This window comes from Leucopleurus acutus, assembly GCF_964270905.1.
Source record: "Leucopleurus acutus genome assembly, chromosome: 1".
Lineage (NCBI taxonomy): Eukaryota > Metazoa > Chordata > Mammalia > Artiodactyla > Delphinidae > Leucopleurus > Leucopleurus acutus.
Window position 1 is genome coordinate 85,565,781 of NC_139142.1, and position 19,220 is coordinate 85,585,000.

The 19,220-nt window shown below is 37.7% G+C and overlaps 1 protein-coding gene across 2 annotated transcripts in view; it reads right to left on the bottom strand.

Annotated features, from left to right (window-relative positions):
- Positions 1 to 19,220, bottom strand: part of UBR1 (ubiquitin protein ligase E3 component n-recognin 1) — a 165,138-nt gene that overhangs the window by 11,582 nt on the left and 134,336 nt on the right. The window contains exons 38-44 of one of the 2 annotated variants that reach the window (XM_082834705.1): positions 15,516 to 15,583; positions 14,374 to 14,524; positions 9,754 to 9,841; positions 8,259 to 8,392; positions 6,695 to 6,803; positions 3,458 to 3,514; positions 860 to 937 (exon numbers count right to left, since the gene is read on the bottom strand). In XM_082834705.1, the coding sequence (XP_082690831.1) occupies positions 860 to 937; positions 3,458 to 3,514; positions 6,695 to 6,803; positions 8,259 to 8,392; positions 9,754 to 9,841; positions 14,374 to 14,524; positions 15,516 to 15,583 (685 nt within the window). The remainder of the gene's footprint in view (positions 1 to 859; positions 938 to 3,457; positions 3,515 to 6,694; positions 6,804 to 8,258; positions 8,393 to 9,753; positions 9,842 to 14,373; positions 14,525 to 15,515; positions 15,584 to 19,220) is intronic. The other variant, XM_082834706.1, reaches the window with a different exon arrangement.

Sequence of the window (19,220 nt, forward strand, 5' to 3'; positions counted from 1 at the left end):
TATCAAACCACAGTGAGCTACCATTTTTCACCCACTGGGATCACTTTAATTAAAAAACAAACAAACAAATGAGAAAATAAAAGGTGCTGGTGAGAATATGGAGAAATAGGAGCCCTCATACATTCTGGTGGGAATGTAAAATGGTGCAGCCATTGTGGAAGACAGTTTAATGGTTCCTCAAAATGTTAAACATAGGATTACCGTAATGACCCAGCATTCTACTCCTAGGTATATATACCCAAGAAAAATTAAAATATATGTCCTACCAGAAACTTGTACATGAATGTTTGTAGGAGCATTATTCATTAGTCAAAAGAGGGAAACAACCTAAATGCCCACCAATGGATGAATAGATTAATGAACTTTGGTATATACATAAAATGAAATATTATTTAGCCAAGAAAGGAATGAAGTACTGATACATCCTACAACTTGAATGAACCTCAAAGACATACTAAGTGAAGAAAGCCAGACACAAAAGGTCATAGATTGTATGATTCCTTTTATATAATATATCTAGAATAGGCAAATCCATGGAGACAGAAAGCAGATTATCAGTTACTACAGAATCGGGAAAGAGCGGGATGGAGAATGATTATTTAGTGGATGCAAGGTGTTTCCCTGGGGTGATCAAAAAGTTTTGAAATTAGAGAGAAACAGTGGTGGCACAACATTGGCAATACACTAAATGCCAATGAATTATACAAAATTGTATGTTATGTGATTTTCACCTCGATTAAAAAAAAAAGATTGAAAATCACTGTTACAGAGGATGCTCAGTGGTCACTTTTAAAAAAAGTTTGCTAGTGGTGGTGAGTTTGTAAGCTCAAAAAAGTTTTAAATATATATTTCTTCTTACCTGAAATGAGAAGCTTGATTTAGGAGGCAGCTATAGTCATCAGGAAGCTCTATCAAACTATTTCTTTTTCTAGGGTACCTAGAAATATAATTTAAATGGCAATTTTATTTTATGAGTAAATAAGCCCAGATCAAAAACAGACCAAATAACAGAAGGAAGAATGTTTTAAAAATAATGAAAGGAGGGGAATTCCCTGGTGGTCCAGTGGTTAGGACTCTGTGCTTCCACTGCAGGGGGCATGGGTTTGATCCCTGGTCTGGTCGGGGAACTAAGATCCCACAAGCTGTGTGACGTGGCCAAAAAAACAGTTTAAGGATTCATATTTGCAATCCATAGTAATTCCTACTGTTGACTAGATTAAGTCTAAACTTTTCGGCCTAGAATTCCAGATCTTTCATCAGCTGGTTTCCTCTCCAAACCCAACTCCTACTATTTCCTAAGACTAAATTGTTCTAGCTATATTTCTATACTGTCTAGGAAGGTAATATAAAGTAGTAGTTAAGAACACAGACTTTGAAATCAAACAGGCCCGGTTACATATCCTAAATTCTCTAACACCTGACAAGTCACTGAACCTAATCCTGTATTTCCTGGTCAGTAAACTGAGAATAAATATATATACTTTCTCAATCATAGGGCACACCCTCAATTTAGTAACACATTTCCGGGGTGGGGGGGGGGGTGAGGAGAGAAACATTAAATACTCATGTTGATTTAAGAAATGAATAGTATCAAGGAACCTCAAAGGGCTGTTGAGAACTCAATAAGATATTGAAGTGAAACATAATATACTTAGTACTTGTTACACGCTTGCAAATGTTATTCATTCTCACCATAGTAATATGACAAAAGCCTTGCATGCATGTCCTGGGGAAGGTCATCTGAATAACATGAAATTCTCTTCTCAAACCCCAGTCAATTCAAATTCTACCATAATCTCTTCTGTGTTCAGCTAAAAATTATCTCCTCTAAGACTAAACTTACATCATTAAGAATATTTACTCTTTACATTTCTATAGCATTAACAGTATATTCCATATATTATTATACTGTATCTCATTTATGTACATAATTAGACTATAAACTACCCATGACCAAAAGGTGTATGTATTGTATCTTTTAACTCTCTCAGAGTATTTTAGTTTAGTACCATGCTAGGGAAACAGTAGATGTCTAAAAGGCACACAGCGACTTCTGTGAGATTAATAGTGCTAAAATATGTACTCATATTTTAAACTCTTCTTTTCTTGGTGATGTGAATACTACTGCATCTGAGCACAGGAGGTGGATCTATAATCTCTAAATCACTAAAGTTGGGTTAAGTCTTAGGCAGCAGCATATGCACATTTAAGGAGAAGCTGAAAGGAACTCAAGGGGTGAAAACAGATGAGAAAAGAAGGTAGCAAATGCACACTGTCTCACAATGTTTGCTTTAGCCATAAAAAAAAAATTGTGCTGGTGTTAGTATTTAAGGCTGGGGTCAATTCCTCTGCTTGTTTATTGACGCAATGCAATTTGAATAAAAATCAGAGACTGTACATAATACAAACCAGGCCCTGGAGGGGACGCAAAGAAGATAAGCATGCGGTTCTGGCCACTGTTGAGTTTACTGTTCAGTGATTTACAGTGTTGGCTGGGACACACATACACACACATGAACAGACACATATGAGAGGATGTGTTAGGATAGGCTTCAGGGAGAAGGTAACATTTAAAATGGTCCTTGAGGGGGACTTCCCTGGTGGCACAGTGGTTAAGAATCTGCCTGCCAATGCAGGGGACATGGGTTCAATCCCTGGTCCGGGAAGATTATGCGTGCCACGGAGCAACTAAGCCCGTGCACCACAACAACTGAGCCTGTGGTCTAGAGCCCGTGAGCCACAACTACTCAGCCCACGTGCCACAACTACTGAAGCCCACGTGCTCTAGGGCCCACTGACGCAACTACTGAAGCCCACGCACCTAGAGCCTGTGCTCCGCAACAAGAGAAGCCACCGCAATGAGAAGCCTGCACACCACAACGAAGAGTAGCCCCTGCTCACCACAACTAGAGAAAGCCCGCGCACAGCAAGAAAGACCCAAGACAGCCAAAAAATATAAATAAATAAATAAATAAATAAATAAATAAAAACTGTCCTTGAGGAAGAGATGGATTTTGATTAAACCATAACTTAAGGGAGATAGGGGGGCTGAAGAAAAGTTTTGCTGGGTAGTCTCTAAGCTTATAGAAAGGAAGAGATGGGGAGGAGGGAATAGTTCTATTTATATCTTTATTCTCAAAAGGAAAAAAAGTGGTTTATATGAATACTGTCACTACCCTCTCATTTTAATACACTAGCAGCTCCAAGAAGCCTTTTAACAGGTATGCACTAGCTTAAGGTGCTGGTGGTGTCAAACAATTTAAGAGAGAAAGGACAGCCACTCCAAGAAAAAAATCAACTGTACGAAGAATCGAATTTCCGGCAAAGACCTAACAGAAATGTAAGAAACAATGTGCTGAGTGAGAATGAAGACAACAGACTAGAAAGCATCCTCATCAACCAACTACTTTTGGAAACACAACTTGTAGATGGGGAAGGACTGAGAAGTAAAACCAACCTGACTATGGCGCTTTTTTGCTTCAGACAGTTTAGTAAGGCAGGGTCTGTACACCATCTATATGGGGAGCAGAGAGAAAAAGCAAATGGGTCATCACAACTTCAGTGGAATATTCATGGAGCCATCCTCTCCAAACCTCTCTGTCCCTTCTTTCCATGTGCCCTCTGCTAGACTTCTTTTACCTTATATCTTTTCCCCCTTTCTTCTCCCTTTCTTTTCTCCCCTTCTTTTCTCTGTCTATTTACCCCCCCTTTTATTAATTTCTTTTTTAAAAGGTTATCTATTACTAGAAAAACAGAAACCACTCTGAGTATTTTAACAAGAGGGAATTTAATACTAGGAATTGGAAATAAAGGTGACAGAAGGGCTGAGAAGCCAACCAGGAGTCAAATAAGGCAAGGCAACCCAAAGATTAGCCAATAACAGGAAGCTACTATCCTTCCCAGGCTGGAGGAACAAAATAATATTTTTTGAGTGGTTTTGTTGGAGCTCAGGGTCACTGGTGGATGCTAGAACTACAGTAGACTTGTCTGGTGGGAACTAGATGTTCTGACATCCAGTAGAACATCAGTAGAACTGACAGTAGCCATTGTCAGGGATGCCCCACAAGGCAGAGAGAGGTGGTCTAAACACAGGTTTCTCTCTTCCTCCTGACCTCCAATATCTTGCCAGTGCCTCCCACAGGCTGAAGCCAACAGATGAGAGAGACTGGGAAATATGGCCTACAGAGGTCAGTCCCCTGCCTTTCAGAGAAGACAATGAGGAAAGGCTCTGAGGCAAGCAGAGCCAGGAATGGTACAGACTTTGTTTCAAAGTTTGAATTTTTAACACTAAACTAAAATGGCAAGTTAAAAATGTATCGACTCCAACAATATAAAAGTAAAATTAGTATAACCTACTGTGATTGCATTCAACACAAAGCATGATACTGATTTTTTTTTTGGATTCATTTTTAATCACACTGAAAATCAGAATACCTCATGAAAAATGAGAAAACACAGAGAAGAACCCAAAAGAAGAGGTGAGAGCACAGAGAAAGGTGTCAGGAGATGGGCGGACATTCACACAAATCCTGACATGGGCATGCAGGGAAAAAGACACTGATCAAAGAAAAAGGAGAAAGAAAAAGGGTAGAAAATTGAAAAGACTAAAGGAAATCAAGGGTGTGATACTGTGACTGATAACATTAAAAAAGAGACAAGCCCCAAATGGAAGTTACTTGTGCTAAGCCCACGTCCATCAAACCAAGACTTAACACCTAAACCTAATTGCAGTTTCAACCTTCCCCAGAAGTGAAATCTTTACCCATCGGTCTGGAATTTCCTGGTCAGTAGCAGTGAGGTAATCTGCCTAACAGATCCTTTTGTCCCGCAAAGGAAGGTTACCTTGCCTGAAATAATCCTTTTCTCATTTATGACTTCCTTGTCCCACCTCCTTGCTGACTATAAAAGGCTCCTTTCTACTTGCTAGATGGGATGCTGCCCATTCATAAATCATTTAATAAAGCCAATTAGATCTTCAAACTTAATTTTTTTAACAATAATAAATATATTTGGTCTCTGACCCAGTTCCTGGCACAGACTGACTCAGCACAACTTCAGCACTGAGCTTCCAAAACCCTTGGAATTTCCGAAGTGCTGTGAGTGAAAAAGGTGTCTTTTGTTATGTTAACAAAGTGGCTTTTGAACAAAAGGATGAGGGCTGGTAGCCAGGAGAACTAACCAGTGACTAGAGGGTTGGAACTTTCAGCCACTCCTTACCCACCAGCCTCTGGGGAGGGAAGAGGGGTGGAGGATGAATCAGTCGCCAACGGCCAATGGTTTACTCAATCACGCTTATGTAATAAAGCTTCCATAAAACCTCTAAAGGACAGGATTTGGAGAGCTTCCAGGTTGGTGAACACATGTCGATTCAGGGAGAGTGGTGTGCTCAGAGATAGAGTGTGGAAGTTCTGCTCCCTTTTCCTCATACCTTGCCCTATGTGTCTCTTCCATCTGGCTGGCCCTGAGTTATATCCTTTGATAAAAAACTGATGATCTAGTAAGTAAAACGTTTCTCTGAGTTCTGTGAGCTGCTCTACAGACTAATCAAACTATAGTCTTTTGGTGAGCACAGGTGACAACCTGGACTGTGACTGGCTCTTTCTGAAGTATGTGGAGGTGGGGTCGTCAGTTTTATGGACTGAGCCCTTAACCCATGGAATCTGACAGCATCTCCAGGAAGACAGCATCAGGATTGAGCTGAATAGCAGGACACCCAGATGATGTTGCAGAATTACTTGCTGGATGCGTGGGAAAAACAACCCGCCCCCCTGCAACAAGTATTGGAATTGGATGCCAGAATCTTTAATGGGGGAAATAAAGTAAGAGTAACACGATGAGAACTAATTATTAAAATGATGGTATAGGGCTTCCCTGGTGGCGCAGTGGTTGAGAGTCCGCCTGCCGATGCAGGGGACGCGGGTTCGTGCCCCGGTCTGGGAAGATCCCATATGCCGCGGAGCGGCTGGGCCCGTGAGCCATGGCCGCTGAGCCTGCGCGTCTGGAGCCTGTGCTCCGCAATGGAAGAGGCCACAACAGTGAGAGGCCCACATACCGCAAAAAAAAAAAAAAAAAAATGATGGTATATGTCAATTATATCTCAAAAAAAAAAAAAAGATGGAAAATGGTGGCAGCAAAGATAGGGTAAGGAGATTGGAGGTTTGGAGGGTAGAGAGTGATCAGAAGGGCCAGTAAGTAATGGGGTAGGAAGAACTTTTTAATTAAAAAAAGACACACTTTTCCACAGAAAATTTAACTAGATACATCTCTGATCTACCAAATGACCTTTATTTCCTCCTCAGTCACCCTGCTGAGATATGTGCTACCATATGAGATATGCTACTATTGTAGCCCCACTTTGGGTTCCTCCAATGTTTAACTGTGACTGTACTGCTGCTTACAACAGGACCTACCCTCACTCCACCCACCCCCCACCCCATTTAAAACTGGGATGAGATAGCAGCTGTAGGGAAAATAAGAACCATGAATGGTAGTCATGGTAGAACAAGCAGAAATTCCAGCTGCCCATTGCTGCTGGTCTTATCCCCAACTCCTTATGTGTGTGAATTAGGAATCTCGTATATTTTTGTCACCCCTTCAAACGATGCTAATCAATCTAAGAGCTTAGCAAATATTTTTAATTTAACATTTTCAAACTGTATAATAACCCAATAATGATATTTTAACCCCACAGTACCTCTGCAGGAGGGGCCTTACAGTATCCCAATATTTCTGGAAAAGCAGGAACAAATTTGTGGGTAAAGATAAATAGCTACAGAGTGCACTGTACTCTCCTTCTGCAGGATCTGCAAGGAAATAAAAATACATTTAATAAGTACATTATTCTTACCTGGTCAACAGTAGAGTTTCTACATTGTTTATGCTCATTTCTATACTCTGTCTACACAGAGTATACTTTGTACTCTATGAAACTGTGGGTGACAAGACACAGTGATCCTTTTTTTTTTTTAATTAATTAATTTATTTTACAGTGATCCGTTTAACTCTGATTGAGTCATTCTCCTGATCAGACTTCTCCAACAGCAAACCACCACAAAAATACAAAATACAAAAGTCCTTATTGTGGCATAAAGGCCCTACCTGATCTGGACCTCATCTCCTACCACCCTCCCCCTGTTCAATAGGCTTCGGCCACTCATCTCTACTATTCCTTGACTATGTCAAGCAAAGCCTTTGCAGTTATTGTTCCTTCTGCTTAGGAATACTCTTCCTTCAATCACCCGCCCAGTTCAACACTATCTCCTTTTTCAATGTCCCTTTGCTCAATATCTCCTCACAAACAAGGCTTTCATGACTCTACCCCAGCATTCTCTACTCCCACGACCTGCTTATTTTTCTTTGCAGCACTTATTACCGTTTCACATTATACTATATATATTTATCTGTTTGTTTATATTTCATCTCCTCTCAATAAAAGAAAGGACTTTATCTTATCCATTGCCATACTACAGCACAGACTAGATAATATATGATTTTTAAAAAAATGAAAACAACAGATCTGTACTGACAACCACTTGGAAAGTAGCATCATATTTATACAGAATCAGAACAAACCTACATCTAACAAACCCTACTGAACTGAGTTCAAGATACAGAACCTTCTTAAGGCTGACCTGAGAAAAGGACAAAAGAAAGAATCTCTGAGCAAATTTGATGACTCTTCCAAAATCATACAAACCTTCTGATTTTTACCCATACAAAGCCACAAGGAAACCTTCTCTACCTTGATGTAGATTTAAGGCAAGTAAAGGAGAACGGAAATGATTCTGTTACTCAAATACACATAGCCTTGGTTTATCACAACAGCCCTTTCCCAGCAGCATTTTAACTCTTTCATAATAGATACAGTCATATGTTCAAAATTCAAGAAACAGAGTATATAATAAAAATTTCTTCCTACTTAGCCAAACAGTTCTTTTCCCTTAAAAGCAATCAATCTTTCTAATTTTTTGTATACCTTAACCATTATACTCTGCGCGCAGGCATTTTGTAAGCTCAAGTACAAAAACTGTACATAGATAGGAGCCATGAATAGGTTTTGCAGACTGTGAGGCTAATCTGCTTTCTGGCCTCACCTTTTACCTACACCAGGGCAGGGGCACACACATGTTTGGAATGAACACTGATGAAAGAGGTGAGGAATGAAGTGGTTTTGCCTGCTCTCACCTTGTATTCCTGAGGTTGAAGGTAACAAAAAAAGTCTTTTATTTACTACTCTGTGATTTCATTTTCCTACTTACTGGTAAATAGTTCTTCAGGTGGAGTTACTCCAAGTAAATAGTGGAAAAACAATGCAGCACAGCGAAGATAAGGGATGATGCCATTCTTCAATGAGACCCATAAATACCAGCCAGGAATACCACACCCAATGCAGCTAAGAGGCAATAATTCCAGAAGAGAACAGAATACAGATCAGACTAAAATCTAGACTGTAAACACATCCCCTTTCAAAAACATAGCTAAGCATTAAATAATTTTTTATCCATTTAATTTTTAAATATTTAAAACAAAATATTTAACTAGCTAAAGAAAACCACAAATCTTGCATTTTTTACCAGGTAGGTGTTTAAGGCAAAGAACTACATTTTTCTTTCTCCTAACCCTTGTAATGAAATGTGGAGCAAATATATTTAGCAATAACTAACCAAATAAGCCAAGTTAGCTAAAAAAAAAAAAAAAAGTTAATACTTTCCTGATTTCTGTATTAAAATTGGTGATTTGCAGGGCAGTGAAACTAATCTATATAATACTATAATTTTACAACATAAAGAGTGAACCTTAATGTAAACTATGGACTGTAGTTAATAACAATGTATCAATACTGGTTCAACAATTTAACAAATGTACCACACAAATGCAAGACATTAATAATGGAGAAATTGGTGGGGGGAGGGAGGAAATGGGAACTCTTTGTACTTTCTATTCAAGCTTTCTGTAAACCTAAAACAGCTCTAAAAATAGTCTATTAACATAAAAATAAATACACACGCACACATATTCAGTACTTAAACTAAAAGAAAAAGGTTGACTGGCGAAGAAGATGAAAACAAAGAGCAGAACTTGGCAGCAGATGAAGCGCAGCAGAGCACTCTGTTGTACTTTTGGTTTTAACCTCTGCATTGCCAATATATTTCACATATTACTCACAGCAGCCTTAAAAAACCTCTAGGTAGTTAAGTGTATTAACTGTATGAATTGCTTTAAAAGGGCAACCTATTTTCAACTTTTTACATTTATTTAAATTCTAACTGCTGCATATTGTTAAAATTCTATCATCTTTTGCCTATGTTCCCATAACAGTTTACAAGAGTAAAGATGTGTCAAAACTTGTTTTAGACTCAGAAACAAATGAATGGGTAGGTTTTACTTGTTGTTATTCCAAAAGCCTTTTAACTGATTTTTTAAAACTGGAATTAAAATGGTTCAAAAGTTATACTGCCGGGCTTCCCTGGTGGTGCAGTGGTTGAGAGTCCGCCTGCCAATGCAAGGGACACGGGTTCGTGCCCTGGTCCGGGAAGATCCCACATGCCGCGGAGCGGCTAGGCCCGTGAGCCATGGCCACTGAGCCTGCGCGTCCGGAGCCTGTGCTCCGCAATGGGAGAGACCACAGCAGTGAGAGGCCCGCGTACCATAACAAAACAAAAAAAAAAAAGTTATACTGCCAAACAACTGAACAAAGATGTGGAATTATAAAAACAATACTGAAATAGACTGGACTAATGGACTGTTACTCACCCACTTGTATACTGAGAAACTTCTGCCAAGAAAGAAGATGCAGAACGAGCCTCTTCACTCTCTTCTTGAATTTGTGCAAGGGGGAGACCTGAAAAAGAAATTCTGAAAGATAAATCTATGAATTTGCTATTCAATTTATCAATTAAACCTCAATTTCATGGTTCCAGGAAAATAAGCAATGTCAACTCAACTGAGGTTCTTTCCCTTGTTCTCAGTCTAAATTGTTGATCCTGAATATTAAAACTGTTACATAAACTTTAACAGTATGTTAGCTAGAGAAACAAATAGGGCAGAATCACAGCCTTGCTAAATATGATGTTTAATAAATGTTTACCTCATTATAACATGACCAGGTAAATAAATTAGTGGTCATCTACCTGCTCTGGGTTCCTAGCTGTCCTGTCTAGCAGGTAGAAATTCAACCTCTAGAAAGGAAAGTAGGTTGCTGTTCTGCCTTCTTGCTCAAGCAAAGAGACACATAAAAAGAATCTTGTGGGGTTATTTCCTCCATAATCTATCCTTAACCTTTAGTAGGATCATCCTAAACCTTTCCAGCAACTGCCACCTCTCCCACTTAAGTTAAAATTTTGTGTAAGCCATTGAAGTTCTCTGAACTTTAGTTTTATTATATTAAAATGGGGATAAAAATGCCTATCTTCAGTCTGCTGCGAGGGATGGGTACAGCACATTTGAGTAGTACTCTCTTGTTTTAAAAATATTTTGTTTATCCATTAATTCATCTGAAAGGCCACAGTTAAAATTACCCTGAGTCTCTTACCTTGAATATTGCCAGTTCTTTTCCTTTTTCAATTAAGGTCTCTTTAGAAAATACACTTTTTTTTTTTAAAGGAAAATATATCATGAACTCATACTGATATTTCCAATTTAAATGTAAGAGTTCAATATTTGTATATGACTGTTTTTTTCAGTATGAGGTAAATTTTACATACAATAAAATGCACAAATATTAAATGCACCATTTAATGAATTTTGACAAATTCACACACCCAGGTAACAAGATCTTTTTACATTAATAAACTTTATTTTTTAAAGCAGCTTTAGGTTCACAGCAAAACTGAGAGAAAAGCACAGATTTCCCATATACCCACTGTTCCCAAACACCTACGATCTCTCCCACTATCAGTACCATTCACCAGGACTGGCACATTTGTTACAACCTATATTGACACATCATTATCACCCAAAGTCCATAGTTTACATTGGAGATAATTCTTGCTGTTGTACATTCTACAGGTTTTTTTTTGTTTTTTGTTTTTTTTTTTGCAGTACGCGGGCCTCTCACTGTTGTGGCCTCTCCCGTTTCGGAGCACAGGCTCCGGACGCACAGGCTCAGCGGCCATGGCTCACAGGCCCAGCCTCTCCGCGGCATGTGGGATCTTCCCGGACCAGGGCACGAACCCGCGTCCCCTGCATCGGCAGGCGGACTCTCAACCACTGCGCCACCAGGGAAGCCCCATTCTATGGGTTTTGACAAATGTATAAGATGTATCCATTAGTATAGTATCCCACAGAGTAGTTTCATTAAACCCTAAAAACCCTCTGTGCTCTGCCTATTCACCTCTCTCTCCCCTAACCCTTGCCAATCACCACTGGTCATTTTACTATCTCATAGTTTTGCATTTTCCAGAATGTCATAGAATCATACAGTATGTTGCATTTTCAAATTTGCTTTTTTCACTTAGTTATATGTATTTAAGTTTCCTCCATGTCTTTTCATTGCTTCACAGCTCATTTCTTTTTAGCACTGAAGAATACTCCATTGCTTGGATGTACCACAGTTTATTTATCCAGTCACAAGGACATATGGGTTGCTACCAAGTTTTAACAGTTATGAATAAAGCTGCTATAAACATCTGTGTGCAGGTTTAGTGTGGACATGGGTTTTCAGTTCATTTGGGTAGGTACCAAGGAGTGTGACTGCTGGACTGCATGGTAGCAGCATGTTTAGTTTGGTTAAGAAACTGCTGAACTGTATTTCAAAGTGGCATGGGCTTCATTCCTACCAGCAATGAATGAGAGCTCCTGTTGCTCCACGTCCTTGCCAGTACTTAGTGCTGTCAGTGTTCTGGATTTTGCCCATTCTGATAGATGTATACTGGTATCTCGTTGTTGTTTTAATTTGTAATTCTCTAATGACACCTAATTGTAAACATCTTTTCATATGCTTATTTGCCATCTGGATATCTTCTTTGGCAAGGTGTCTGTTCAGGTCTTTTGTCCATTTTTAACGAGATTGTTTTCTTACTGTTGAATCTTAGAGGAGTTCTTTGTATATTTTGGATAACAGTTCTTTATCAGATGCATCTTTTGGAAATCCATTCAACCAGTTTGTGGCTTATCTTCTCACTCTCCTGATAATAATCTTTTGCAGAACAGAAGTTTTGAATTGTAATGAAGTCCAACTTACCAATTATTTCTTTCATGGATTGTATCTTTGGTGTTGTACCGAAAAAGTCATTGCATACCCAAGGTAACCTAGGTTTTCTTCTATGTTATCTTCCAGGAGTTTTATAGTTTTGTATTTTTACATTTAGGTCTATAATCCACTTTTAGTTAATTTTTGGGAAAGGTGTAAGATCTGTGTCTGTGTCTTGCATGTGGATATCCAGTTGTTCCAGCACCATTTGTTGAAAAGATTATCTTTCCTCCATTTGTCTTTGCTCCTTCATCAAAGATCAATTGACTATATTTATGTGGGTCTATTTGGGGGCTCTCTGTTTTGTTCCATTGATTCATTGGTCTGTTCTTTCACCAGTACCACACTGTCTTGATTCCTGTAGCTTTACAGTAAATCTTAAAGTCAAGTAGTATCAGTCCTCTGACTTTGTTCTTCTCCTTCAATACTGAGTTGGCTATTCTGAGTCTTCTGCCTCTCCATATAAATTTACAATCAGTCTGCTGACACCCAAAAAATAACTTGCAGGGATTGTGACTGGGAGATTATTTGGTTTTTACTTAACTTTTCTGAATTTATTCTTGTGTGTCTTCCTTCTTACACTGAAAATCTGGTTCCCAATGACATTAACACAATCCTTATTTGGTTTAAAAACAGCCTAAAATAATTTCAAAATAAGAATATTAGTACTACTGATACCACTAACTGAGTTCAATTTAAGATTTTTTTTGTAGTTCTTCCATTATCAGAATATATCCTACTAGGGAAGTACAGTTGAAATACTGTTTTTTAAAGTCACTTAAGCAATTATTTTCTTGATACACTTGTTAGGTTCATTTGTTGTTTTCAATTGTCAAAAAATTATTTTCACCATTTAGATTTTTTTTTTAGTTAAATATAATTAGGGTTCTAAAATCAACTATATTAAAAAGACATTCATAAGAGTCTTTGCTCAAAGTATTGTACTCTTTACTTTGTCCTAGAGGCAACTCTTTTTAATCAGTTTTCGGTTTATACTTCTGTTGTTTCATTTATTAAAAAAATAAGCAAGTATGAATATATGTAAGAATGTAAACACATGAATACACATAAAATACCTCACACAAAGGTATATACTAAAACCAGTGTTCTGTACCCTACTTTTTTCACTTAATAATATATCCTGGAGATCACTTCTTCAATAGATCTTGTTCATTCTGTTTTATAGCTGCACAGCATTCCATTATATGGATATACCATAGGTCATTCAACCAATCTCCCAGTTTTCTGCTATTCCAAATAATGCCACAATGAATAATCTGTGCTTATATCCTTTCATACTTTTGCCAGTAGAGCTTTGGGGTAGATTCCTAGAAGTGGGATTGGTGGGTCAAAAGGTAAATGCATATGTAATTTTGCTAGATACCGTTCTAAGGTCACTTTAATTATCTGTCCTCTAAATTATTTGAACTTTCAGTAGCCTTTATTGATCACTGATACTCAAAACCCAACTTTGCTTTCTATTAAGAGCAGAGTCTATAAGGACAACTATACCACAATTCCATGATATTACTCATGTATCCTCAAATGAACATTCATCCAAAAAATATTTATTGAGTTCTTACTGGGTATAACAAAAGTTGCTAGACACTTGAAGCTTATGAGGGAAGATTTTGAAATTTGAATGTTCCCTATTAAAGAAACAGTAGGCATGGAGGAGCAGGGAGAAAGGAGAAGCAGGGAAAGGAGTGGAACAACAGTAAGATATAACTATAAAATAAGACACTATGTGATAACTGCTATAAAATGAACAAAGTACTATCATTCTAGCTGGAGGAATCAAGAATGTTTCGTAGACAGGCTTATCGAAAGGCTGAAAATATTTAGGTAGGAACAAACAATGGAGAGACTAACCCTCAACCTTGAGACTGGGGAATTTGAAAAAAAAAAAAGAAAGGGAAAAGCAGATCCAAATGGTCTCCCTGTATACCTAGAGAGCAGCTGCAAGTTAGAGAATCAAGTGGTTGACCTAATTATTCCTGTCACAGTTCTTCTAACCTTTCCGTTTAAACAGCATCCGTAAAGAAACAAATGAACAGTCATTCAAAAAGAGACATAATACAGAACTTAGAAATATATAAAATGATTAATCACAAACATAATTTATTTTGCCAATAAATCATGGGCAAATGTTATTTACAGTTAACAACTGATGGGAGCTTTACCTGTGTCTGTGGTAAGAAGTATCTGAAGCATGTGTGCCATGGTGATCAAATGGAAGAGATAAAGGTGGTTATAGGAAGAACTAATTGATGAAGGCTGCAGATCAACAGCATCATCCCAATACAAGGATGGGAATGCTAACACAGTACCCACCTATGAGAGAAAATGGACATCAACATGGGTAACAACAAAGACCAACACAAGTTAATCTCATAACTAAATGTAAAGAACACCAGATCCTGCACTGTTTGTGTTTTTTTTTAATAACCACCATATTTTTCCTAATTATTCAACAAGATATTTTATAATATAATATACCACAAATAGAGGACAAATGTCATCACCAAACAGATTTAACCCTTTGCTGGGTCTACTTATTCTAGTTCTAGGTAGTGGTCTCAACCCTGCGATTTTAGAAGATTCAACATTACAATCACTTGGGGAGCTCTTAAAATAACACTGATACACAGGCCCCACCCCAGTCCAATCAAATCATAATCTCAGGTGGTCGGGCCCATTTACCAGCATTCTTTTCAAGGTTCCCCCAAGAGATTCCAAAAGATAGGGAGACAACCACTGGGTAGAGGATACTGGCTAACCTTGCATCCACAAACTCCATGCTCCCAACTTCACCATGGCTCTTTCTAGAGAACTCGCTTTGAAGGAATGGAATCTTCACAGGGATGGAAAAGCTGTGCAAGAAACTCAAAAAACAGTTGCCACCTAACCATAGGTGTTTTGGGGGAAGCCTGGATGCACCCATGGCCTGGTCCCTATCACGAATAATTAATGATTTTAAGACAGCTCACCCCATCATTCACTGCTTAGAATGTAAACAAGATGAGAAAAAGAGGAAGGGGGAAAATACATTATTAGAAAAAGTTTGTTTGTATAGACACTAACTAAATATAATCAACTAGAATAAGACTATTACAAAGTAAAGGGTAAATGTGGTTTCATTTTTAAAGTGATTTTCATGGTCTCAGTCAAATCTGTATCTATTTGTAAAGGGAATGGACAAAAGAGACTAAACTTTGAACACTGATAATTTATAATCTTGAACAAAGAGCATAAATTTCAATGAGGAAAACACATGAAATTCAAAGCTTGAGTGACTTAAAAAAAAAATTTACTGAACACTTACCAAAACATGAAATAGATCTACAGATAGAAGGCAAGGTGTAGCTTCTGATTTGAGGTTAGGAAGAACAACTAAAAAACAAAAAAACCTTAATGTAATTCAGTCAGTCATAAGCAATGTAGTTAAATATAATGCAAGATCTAAAACAAAAATTTAACAGGGTTATAATACAGAAACTGATAAACTGGTATATCACACCTTTAAGATATAGGAACCATAATTAAAGATAAACTAAACTGAGAAAAGGCTCTAAAAAGCCCTGGATGCAATTTAATGGTTGAAATATAAGATACGGGGCAAAGGGTAAATAAACTAGGATGACTGAAGTAAGAAATTGTTTGATAAGTATTTGCTGAATGAAAAAGAACTCCTTTTATACAATGTTCCCTACCACTTTTTCCCCCCTAACTACGCATTTCTAAATGTTCTGTGATACATAAAATACGTGAACAATTTGGGGTTTGGAGCAGGGAGAGCATGAAAAGCACTGTAAATGAAAGGAGTATGGAGATGATCCTCCTGAATTAAAATTAGATAATGGTTTATATGGGCTGATGAATGGAAGGAAATGCAGACAGCTCAAAAACTTTGTCTTTCTGATTTGATCAGTCTCTAAATTTGGAAGTCAGAGAAAGAGTGACAAGGAAGTGAAATCAAGAATTCAAAACAACAGTAAGGGTTTTGTATATATAAAAATGAGGGAATTAATTTATTTCAATAAAACTATTATTTGTTTAAAATTCAGACTAGGGGCTTCCCTGGTGGTGCAGTGGTTGAGAGTTCGCCTGCCAATGCAGGGGACACGGGTTCGTGCCCTGGTCCGGGAAGATCCCACATGCCGCGGAGCGGCTGGGCCTGTGAGCCATGGCCGCTAAGCCTGCACGTCCGGAGCCTGTGCTCCACAACAAGAGAGGCCACAACAGTGAGAGGCCCACGGACCGCAAAAAAAAAAAAAAAAAAAAAAGTCAGACTAGGTGAATTTCTCAACCCCAAATCCAAGATTCTAAACAAAACCATAAAAGTTAAGAGCATGGGCTTTGGAGTCAGACAGAAATGGGATGCAGTACTTCCTGCGACTATTTGTCATAAGCAAGGTACTTGACTTCTCTAAGTCTACAGTGTATACAAGATTGTTGAGAGGTTCGTTAACATGTGCATTAAAAGTACTCATACAGTAATCGATAAACGCTATTAATATTGGCCTTAAAAAACAAAGTGATAACAGGGCTCTGCCATTAACTAGCTATGTTAATAGCTAAATAGCTATAAGTAAATAAATAAATCTTCCATTTATGCTAAATTAAATATCTCAGCAAAACTTATGTGATATAGCAGGAAAAGCATAGGTTTTATGGTCAGGCTTGGATTCAAATACTAGTTCTGCCTCTTTTTATGACCTCAATCAAGTCAAATAACTTCTCTGTGCCTCAGTTTCTTCATCTGTAAATCAGGAAAATGATAATTTCCTTGAAGAATGGCAGTTCAAAGACATGATTATATAAAAAGATCCTTGTACAATGCCTGGCACATACATGGCAGTGAGCATTGTATGTCCTGTTGCTACTGCAGAATCAACATGTTACAACATTATTCATCACCTTTCACACAAAACAGCTCTCTATTGTGGACTTTCTGGACTTCCCTATTTCTCTCAATAATCTAGTTACTCATTTTAATTCAAAATCTTGCCTCCACCCATCACAATTCCCTCCCTAATTTATGCTACTACATGCAGATGCATGTTACCTTTAATTTTTCCTTTTTCCAATCCAACCTATACAATATCAAATTAATTTTAGAATATTATTGCTCAAAATGTTTCAAAAATTCCCAATAACTTGAAGAATAAAGTTCAAACTTCTCATTGGGGCATTTAAGATCCTCTATTTTTATCAAAACAACTTCATGCTTCTCTATCTATCTACAGGTGCCACTACTCCTATCAAACTTGCCTAACTTGAACATATCACATGCTTTCCTACCTCCTCAATCTGTTTAAATTGTGCCCTGGGCTTAGAATGCTGTCTCTGTTCCTCTCAGCTTATCTTTATGGACCCTGTTAGAGGAAAAAAACAGCAGAGCCCCACAGTGATCCCTTCCTGTCTCAATTCTTGAAGCATGTATTCTTACCATATATCTGGCATTTGGCTACATTATTATGTGAGTTTTCACAGAGGTTCTGCTTCTTTAATTCAATCATAAGCCTTACAAATGGCAGAGACCATATCTTCTACCTCTATACAGAGTTTATAGCCCTAACACCTTGCAAATAAAGATGTTCCTGCTAATAAATTTTCACATACCAAACTTTTACATAAAGGCACAAAGCTACATTACAGAGCAAAAGCACATCAATTCTATTAGTTACTGCCAATTAGAGATTATGCACTATTATTTCAGTTTCTGCTATCTGTGATGATGTTAAATAGTCTCTTTGTTTGGTGCTTATTTTGACGTGTTTTAAACATTATAAATCCCATAACGTGTGATGAATGTAAAAGCAGGGAGACTATTTGGAAGTGCTGGTAAAACAAGGTATCCAAATTATAACTGAAATGAAAAGAGATGCCAAAAAATTAAAAAACAAGACCAAAATATTACTGTGCAAATAGGATAAACTGTTAACAATAGGAAGAGGTCCTAAGAATAAGAAGCATGTGTAACACGTGCAAAATTCTGGGCCTGTGCAACTGACCAATAAGAGAAAAAGTAAATGAAAAAACAGAAAAAATTTAAGTGTGTAGCTAGGGAACAGCATTAATATTAGATTCCTATTAGCATGAGATTAATTCAGGAGATAGCTGGAAATAAACTTGAAGATATAAAACTTGGCAGGGTAAAAGTTCTAATGAAATTTAGGTGGCAGATTTGGATGGAGCCATGGAACCCCCATGTCATTAGAGTGACAGAAAGCTGCCCAGGAAGAGCTCCCTAAGAAGCTTGTGGGAATCAACAAGGAGGAAGGTGACCTGTTTCAACAGACTTTCAAGGTAAAGTAACTGGTCAATTTTGGGGAAAAAAGCCTGTTAGATCAGCTAGAAAAACACTATGCCTGGCTTTAAAGCTTAAAAAGACTGAATGACTCTCTTATTTGGTAGAAACATACCTAGGAAGTGCAAGCTTAAACCTCTTTACCTGTGACATATTGAACTTACGAATAAAAAGACTTATAAAAACAGTCTTTTTTAAGCCTGACCTATTTAGACGCAAAGGAGCTCTTGTAGTACAAATACCTAAATGGAAATGCAGACAACCAAAATGAAAGCCAAATCATTCTACTACTGTATGACCTCTAATCCCTCTTTTTGTTTTTATATTGAGTACTATATGGGCTTAATTTCTAGCTTGTTAGAATCTAAAAAAAACCCCAACTCAGCTGTTATAGCCTGTCTCGCAAAGAAAAGGGCATGCATGGACCTACAGTCTGAGATTACCACACTTAGCACTTCTATTATTTTTATATGACTTTGATACACACCAGCAAAACTAAACATATTTTTAAATGTTCTAGCCACGTCACTGCTCCCTTTTCTAACCAGACTGAGATACAAGATGTTAGTGATTGTGGATGTTGGTTCAAAAAAGCCCCTAGGTGGGTATAACCGATACACGTTGACAACATTTGAAAACACTTGGCTTTAAAAATAAGATTGCAGGTATTAAAGGGGCAGCCATGTGTTTTTTTTCTTTTTGTTTTTTTCTTTTGTA